Source organism: Limulus polyphemus, unplaced genomic scaffold (assembly GCF_000517525.1).
Source record: "Limulus polyphemus unplaced genomic scaffold, Limulus_polyphemus-2.1.2 Scaffold2928, whole genome shotgun sequence".
Taxonomy (NCBI): domain Eukaryota; kingdom Metazoa; phylum Arthropoda; class Merostomata; order Xiphosura; family Limulidae; genus Limulus; species Limulus polyphemus.
The window spans coordinates 135481-144161 of NW_013668538.1; the positions used below are offsets into that span (position 1 = coordinate 135481).

An 8681-nucleotide genomic window follows, 5' to 3' on the forward strand; every position below is an offset into this window, starting at 1 on the left:
AACAATACACGAAGGTTCGAGAAAGAAGTGGCGTGATACTAGTCACGTGACCTCGCTGACGCAACAATATTATATATAATTTAAACTTCTGTAAATAAAATGTTGATAACAAAATTTCTCTTCCACTCAACTACAACTGGTGGACAAATAACTAAATTCAACCCACATATTTTATATGTATTAAATCCTTCCTTACAGAAATTTTATTTTCTTCAAATAATTGTTATTTATATTTTTCTTGAAGTCCTAAATCAAAAGAACATGTACCAATATGTGAACTGTAAGCTTCTCAGTCTACATTCACTTCAGCTCCATAGGGCACTAACAGTATTTTAAAACCCAATTTCAAAGAATTTGTAATAATGATGTAAGACGTTTTATATATGCAACATGTGAGTAACAACCCAATAAAGAACATGACCATACAGAAGTTTTATAGTTATTCAAAACTTTGATAGTTGTGAAATAGGTTTTTAAGTCCCTTCAAGATACAAACACACTACAATAATATAAGAAATATCGACTTGAATTCTACATTAAGTTAATTGTTGTAATTGTACCTGACTGAAGGTTCGAGTCACTTTGGCTCTATCAACAGAAGGTTTAACTTCTTTCAGTGGTTCTTTCTCCACAACGCTGATATTTTTCTTCTGGGTCTCAGTAAGACTTGACATCTATTTAGAACATTTTACTTCTATTAAATATAAATATATATATTGTATTTCTCAGCTGAGTATAATAAGATTTTGATAAGATAATGTGTGATTTCAAATGTAAATAGGTGAAAAAGGTTAAAACAGTGCAGTGTTTCAAAAACCCATAAACTACAGGGGATCAACTATGTTATATAAAAACAATTCTGAATACGCAAGTCGGCAATTCACAGTTGATATAAATTTGCAGTGGAACAGATGGAACAGAATGTATCAGAACTACATTTTGATACTGTTTTATGTTTCATAGGTGGAGTGATGTCAGAAAAAATTGATTACTTTTGAGAAGGGTATGTAACAGCACTTTCTAATACAAAATATTCATACAGTCAGATCAGAAAAGATGTGCTCAGGTTGGAAATTTATATTTTCCACTACACCATTAATCACTTATGTTCGACTAACAGATTACACCATTAATCAATTATGTTCAACTACTAGATTACACCATTAATCAATTAAGTTCAGTTAATAATTATTCTCACAGGAAACCTGGATAGTTGCAATAATTGAAATAGTAATAACTGGAAACATTAATTCCAATTAGTTGATTATTTTCATGAGTTATGACACTAATCGATTAAGCTGAACAACCTTAAATTAATCAAAAATAATAATGAGAAATCATAATGGCAGTATTCCAATTACTCGGATAGTTGAAATAATCGAAAACAGTAATTTCAATTACTTGATTATTTTTTGTGACATTAATCAATTTAATCATAATTTCAACCAATCAACTATTTTATGTGACATAAAACAAACGAATTGATGCTTACAGATAATTGATTACATGGATTAAATGAGTTAATTGCCCAGCTCTAATAACCATCACCAGTCATTCTTGGCTTGTTCTATACAATTCAAGAGAAATGGTTAACAGTCTCAAAGTAATGGTGTTGACAGGCATACACTGCATGCAAGTTGAGGTAAGTTTTATGCATATACATGAAATCTAACAATGATTGAGAGTTACATATATTACAAGATTTCTCTCACTGTACCTTAAATAACTCATATGAGATTTTACCATATGACAATCATGATGAAAATCAGGTTAAAATGAAATCAGTTTTTTTATACACTGATTGAAGAATGAGCCAGGTTCTTAAAATAATCATGCTAAAATTTAACTAACTTTTTTAGACTTTAATTATATATTTGTTCTTCAATGCAAGATGCAAGGTGTACAAAGACTTACCTTTTTGTGACACAGTAAACTTCTGTGCCATAATAAAAGGTCTTGATTGAATGTTTTTCACAATCTAGTATTCAATCAATATACTTCTGTAAGATTCATTTCTGATCTTCAAGCTTACTTACAAAAATGTAGAAATTAATGTTTGATCAATAGCTATAGAGGAGTTTCTTACACAGATATGAGAGAAATTAGTTTTTCATTTTCCACTTCATGACCATAAGTTTCAGAATCACTACCACTTAGATTACACAGGCCTGAGATGGTTTTATTGTCTTGAAATATTTACATATTCTGCAGTAATTCTTGTATGCCGAATCCAAAAATGATATCCATTTTTTCTCCATCACATACAGATTTTTCACAAAATGTCATAATGCAGTACATAAAAGTACGACCACAACACGTAGTTTTGAGACTAAAAGACATAGATTTCATAAAAAAATCAGGATGAATGAGAATGCATATTCATTTCACATCAATGTTCTTCCCTTTTCTACAGTTTGTTTGTATTTTTGTTAACAAACATAATAATAAAAAGTGTTCATTGTGGTACAAAAATAATAATTTGATCTAAGTAGCAGTTTTCTTTTTTCTTGATTTGTAAAAGATCCTTAGATGGTATTAAAAAAATTAATATTATTTTCGAAATCTGCATAGCTTAATTATGAAAAATCCATTACTAAACCCAAAACAACTTTTATGAAGTTTAAATTTGCAGGTCTGTGTTATTACTGTAAAAAGGCTTCAGCTACATAAACATTACATCCATGTTAACATGCAGTTAACTGACAAAACAACATATTTATATGCAGGGTTTGAACCTAAATTAAAGAAAAAGAATTCCTCTTATAGAAATGTGCCCTTATTTTTAAATCAAATATCTGTACTGCAACATAATTAAAAGATAAGTGAAATTTATAAAATCACAGCTAAGACAAGGCAAAAATCTGTGTTACAAAATAATATCTAACCTCTTCCTCAAGTTGACTGTTATGTAAATCAGTCAGTTTATGATAAGTCAGTGTACACTATATATAGTGGTTTCACACAATCTAGTCTCTATTGTCACCTTGAAGTGAATAACAGAGCTTAAAATTCTAACTGTTTATTAACCATGGCTATACCTCAAATAATGAATGTTCCACTCATACGGAGAGCCATTAGATGAATGTCAATCAAAGCAAGCTGTTGCAAATTGGCTATCACTTTCTCAAGTATTAGCATTATGTGGAACTGTCTTTGAAACAATGGTGAAATTACTCAAACACCTGAAAAAGACACCATAATCTCAACTAAAAGAGATGACCACTATTTATTGATTCTGGTTTGCTAAAATCATGTGATACCTTACTGAACCAGAACTTCGCAGCTGCATCTCACATGTTAATGTACATATATTTAGAAAAAGACTTCGCTAGGCTGGTCTGTTTGCCAGACACCCAGTGGAATGTATTTCACCGAAAGAAAAGTTTACTTCCATTACATGGGATGTGTTTCGTTTATCATCAAGTTAATTAAAGCACTAAAGATGCCCTTGAAATAGTTTTTTCAGATAAGTGATTGAGGATACCCCAGAAACTTCTTAACACTTTTTTTTAAAACACATAACATTGGTGTCCTTTCCAGTTGTGGCTGCTATATTCCATATTGAAGTGAAACTAAAGTTTTAGTACAGTCATGTTCTTTATATTTTCAAAATTTTTAATATGTAGAGAAAGAGAAGAATATGAACTTTGATCATTGAAGTAAAACTTCCAAGAAATGTAAAGATGTAAAGCCACATATGTCAAATGTAAATTTAAGAACACAAGCTGAATGATTAATCATTTGCAATTCAGATCACATGGTGGATAATCAGATGCTTCTTTGTTTTAAATAAGTTATATCTGTATTAACATTACTTCATGGAGTATTTAGAAACTTTTACTTATCCTACCAGAATAAAACTTGAATTTTCTTATTATTTTTAAGTTGCACTTTTCTGAACACAAAATTTAAATGTACAAGACAAGCTCATGCACTAAAAACATAGCCAAGTTGCACTATTATTCAAACTACCAAGTACATGCAGTGAACTGAACGCTGTAGAAAATACATCTATTTTAAGTAGGACAACTGTAACTCAGTACAAAAATAATGAAGTATTAAATGTGGAAAAATGTAACACAATCTAAGTTTGTTGAAACAGTTTACTTACTTTCAACACCTTCAAGAAAATAATCAGCAGGTCACCATGTGATCTAAATGCAAATTGATATTTTGCTTTCTCTATAAATATTATGATAAAAACAAAAACTATGCAACTATCTCATATCAGAATACTGACTTGTGTCAATATACATTTAAATAAATACTGTAATAAAAAAAAGCACAAAAGTAATTTTTGTTATTTTTAAGCACAAAGCTACACTATGGTCTATCTGAAAACCGCTGTGCCACTAGGTGGCAGCACAAGAGTTAGAATTTTTAGATGTATATATTCCATAAGTTGCTCATAGGTAGCACTGTAGTTGTTACAGTTTGGGTAGCTAAATATAGCTTACCACAGGGGATTATAGGGCCTTGTAAAACTTATTCCCAAACTGGTTGATTGTTGTTCTTTTATTATGATGTCCTAAATCATTAATATTATTGAAACATAGGTAAGTCACCATAGGGTGATACAACTAACTTTATATGAGAAAAAATTATGTTTTAAAATACTCCATACACTGAAGAAACATTCAAGCAATAACATGTAGATATACACTGGCAACAAAAATAAACAACATGCACAAAATAACATTAACTGCACAGATATAGTCGCTCAAGCTAAAGTAACTTTGAAACACGCAGAATTACTCTGTAACTAAGACTGCCTGACAAATTTCATTTTTATAATAATTTGGCAAACTGTACTACATGTTTCTATAGAATATTGGTCTATCTTCTTCAGGTATATCCCAAATATAAATCACTTCATTATGCTTATAAATCGTTGATTGCAAACTTATTATTATATTAGCATAATGTGCTTCCTTACTCATGTAAACAGCACATTAATAATACAACAGAAATATAACAATTAGCCTTAACTTGTATAATAAGTATAGAATTAATGAATTAACTCAAATTAAGTTCATACATGATGCAAAACTAAAGATTTTGGAATTGAACATTTGATTAGTAGATGTGAGTTGTGAATGTCACTCTTCAAATCTGTGAATAATATTATGGCCACACTACCTTGTGATTGTTTTAGAATTAAAACAATGATATTATTAATCATCTTATAAATCTGAAATGTGTTGATTCACAAGCTTTAACTCAATAGTTTTTACTTGATTCTTACGAAACCAGCAAAATTTACACATTAGCAGGTTATTTTAATTATACCAAGTTATGCTTCCCTTGATAATGAACTAATAAATTATAAAACCTTACCTTTTCATTTTCTGATACTCCATTAACTTCATGGTAGTGTCTGGTAGTGCTCTGTTCTGACTGCTTAGAAGTCATCACCTTCTCTCCATGACTCTCTTTATGTGTCACAGCTTTTTCTTTATGTTGTGACTTACTGCTAGAAGCTGAAGATCTTGGCTCTTCAATTACTTGCATAGATGTAATTTGTTTCTTAGTAGTGATTTTCTGCTTCATTCCACTTCGTTCCACCTATTGTAGATAGGTCATTTACACCAAATGAGCCACAAAATAATAATAGAATAATTCCTCAAAAATAATATCTGTATTTTTCTTTACATGCAAGGTAAAAGTCATTGTAATAGAGAATATCAATCCAGAATAGTGTGATTTTAAAATCTAATACTCAGTGAAAAATCAAACAAGTAAAAAAATTATATTCACAAGTCTACTCACCCACACACATGGTGCTTGGGAACAATTTGATACCAGGTAGACAATTCAAGTAGGACAAATATGAATCTGTTATTAAAAAGTTTCTTTTTTTTTCTTTACGTTATTTTATTCATTAAACTTTAAACACATAATACAAACTTTAAGAATAGTATCTGTTTTGTTTTTTAGGGGGTCTGCCAATGAGATAGCGGTAAGTCTTCGGATTTAAATGCTAAAATCAGGGGTTCAATTCCCCTTGGTGGACACAGCAGATAGCCCAATGTGACTTTGCAATAAAAAACACACACTTTTTTAGGGGAATACATATATGGGGACAAAGAAGGAGAAAATTAATCAAAAGAGGTATTTTAAATACCATCCAAAAATAGAAAAATTATTAAATATATACTTTAATCTTTTAACTATCATTAAAAGAAATCAGGAGAGAACAACAGCAACTCAGAACAGATAATCAAATTTTGTGTTATGGTTGTGCTGAACCAAATACTAGTACAGTGGTACAATATAAGGCTATAAAATTTCTCATTAAAAGCTACCCACTATGAAATCAAGACAAATTACATTTACCAACTGAACTTCTTATGAATCAAACATTGGTTTAGATACACTATATGAACAATTCTATTAATGTTCTCTGTCTTTTAACCATGAGAGATACTTAAAAAAAAAAAAATTACATTAAATCACAGACCATTACACCCAAACATCTAGGAATTCACCTTTGTTTTATAGTTGTGTAAACCCAACACCTGTACAACAAATTGTTTAGCCATTGTTTGCTTTCTAATAACAATTAAAAGAAATGTAGTAAATGTAGACTTTTTGTAAATATCAGAACTGTTTTAAGAAGTTTATCTGAAACAAATAGAGATATATTTACATCATGAATTTATGGTTATTCCACACAAATGTATATTATAGTAACTTAACTATGAGTACTGCCTACTCAACTAGAATAATAACTAAAGTAAATACAGAGCGCTAATATAACCAGTGGAATACACTTCTCATGATTTTTTATGCTTGTACATAAAACAGCTTAATATACATTACAGGATTCACCTTGCAGACTGTTCCAGTTACCAATCCTCACTTTATAACCATCCTGTATCTATAATAGTTTACACTAAACTGGAGTATGGAAGATCATGTATATAGTATATGTTACAGGATTCACCTTGCAGACTGCTCCAATTACCAATCCTCACTTTATAACCATTCTGTATCTATAATAGTTTATACTAAACTGGAGTATGGAAGATCATGTATATAGTATACATTACAGGATTCACCTTGTAGACTTCCAAATACCAATCAACACTTTATAACCACCAAGTACTATAACAGTTTATACTAAACTGGAGTATGGAAGATGATGTATATAGTATACTGTTGCGTCGGTGATGTCACGTGACTAGTATCACGCCACGTCTTTCTAGAAATATCCTGTTCCTTCATGAATGCTCTAGCGTTTACTAGATATGTGTTAGTCTTGTATATATAAGACGGTCTCAACGTGACGAGACAGAGAGTGTATGTGTAATTGAACTGTGGACAGAGTATTGTTGAGTAAGAATATTGTTGAGCACGTGAGAAGTTCGTTGAGAATTATAGCGTTTGTTATAGCGCAACTGTTGAAATTAAGTGTATCGCAAAGTTATATTCAGAAAGAATAAACCAGTTTTATTTAAGAAAGGACTTGTGTCGCTAAAGTTCGTCGGAACGAATTTACGAAAAATTAATTAACGACCAGAGACATAACAAATTGGTGTCAGAGAGTGGGACAAAAAAAATGGAAACGACAGGTGGAAAATCAAACTACAGCTTAGCAGATTTGATGGCAGCAATACAAGAACAGCAAAAAACCAAGAAGAACGAGAAGAAAAATTACAGCAGTTGTTGGAGGAAAAAGAAAAGAAACAAGAAGAACGAGAAAATAAACAAGAAAAGAAACAAGAAGAGAGACAACAGCAGTTGCAAGAAAACCTGCAACAGTGGCAGCTCGAACAACAAAATAAACAAGAAGAGAGATCACAGCAGTTGTTGGAGGAAAAAGAAAAGAAACAAGAAGAAAGATTACAGCAGTGGCAAGAAAATCTACAACAATGGCAGCTCGAACAGCAAAATAAATAAGAGAAATTACAGCAGTTGTTGGAGGAAAAAGAAAAAAAACAAGAAGAACGAGAAAAGAAACAAGAAGAGAGACTACAGCAGTTGTTGGAGGAGAAAGAAAATAAACAAGAAGAACAAGAAAAGAAACAAGAAGAACAAGAAAAGAAACAAGAAGACAGACTACAATAGTGGCAACTGGAACAAGAAAAGAAACAAGAAGTACAAATGGAAAACATTAGTAAATTTAAAAGCGAATTAGATACATTAAAGGATGATTCATTGTCTTTTACACAAGGTGGATACATTGACCATCGACTTAACCAGCCCCTGACAATGACAAGCCCCTTCCAGACCCTGCAGCTAAACCCTAATGCAGACATATTCAGTCCTGTTAGAAGTCACATCACAGATATGATGTCAGTACTAGGAGTGATCCAGTACGAAGGAAGCCACAGGAATACGATGGGAAAGCACCGTGGGAAGCATATAGAGCACAATTTGAGTTACTGGCAGAGATGAATGGATGGACAGAGGAGCAGAAAGCAGTATATCTGGCAACGAGCTTGAAATGACAACCACTGGAAATACTTGGACAGTTGTCAGCAGACGTCAGGCACAACTATAGAGTACTGGTAGCGGCTCTAGAACTCAGGTATAGTATCCCAAAATCAGTCAGAAGTCTACAGGGCTAGGTTTAGGACGAAAGTCCGTGCTAAAGGGGAGAGCCTGCAAGAGCTGGCACAGGACTTGGAAAGCATGGCACACAAGACCTACACAACTGCACCACCCAATCTCCTCAA

At 31.7% G+C, this 8681-nt stretch overlaps 1 protein-coding gene across 1 annotated transcript in view; it reads right to left on the reverse strand.

Moving 5' to 3' along the window:
* Positions 1-5559, reverse strand: part of LOC106468239 (F-actin-methionine sulfoxide oxidase MICAL3-like) — a 42414-nt gene extending 36855 nt beyond the window's left edge. The window contains exons 1-2 of the mRNA XM_013928656.2: positions 5338-5559; positions 561-674 (exon numbers count right to left, since the gene is read on the reverse strand). Coding sequence (XP_013784110.1) covers positions 561-674; positions 5338-5550 — 327 coding nt within the window. The 5' untranslated portion in view covers positions 5551-5559. The remainder of the gene's footprint in view (positions 1-560; positions 675-5337) is intronic.
* Between the last annotated feature and the right edge of the window lie 3122 nt (positions 5560-8681).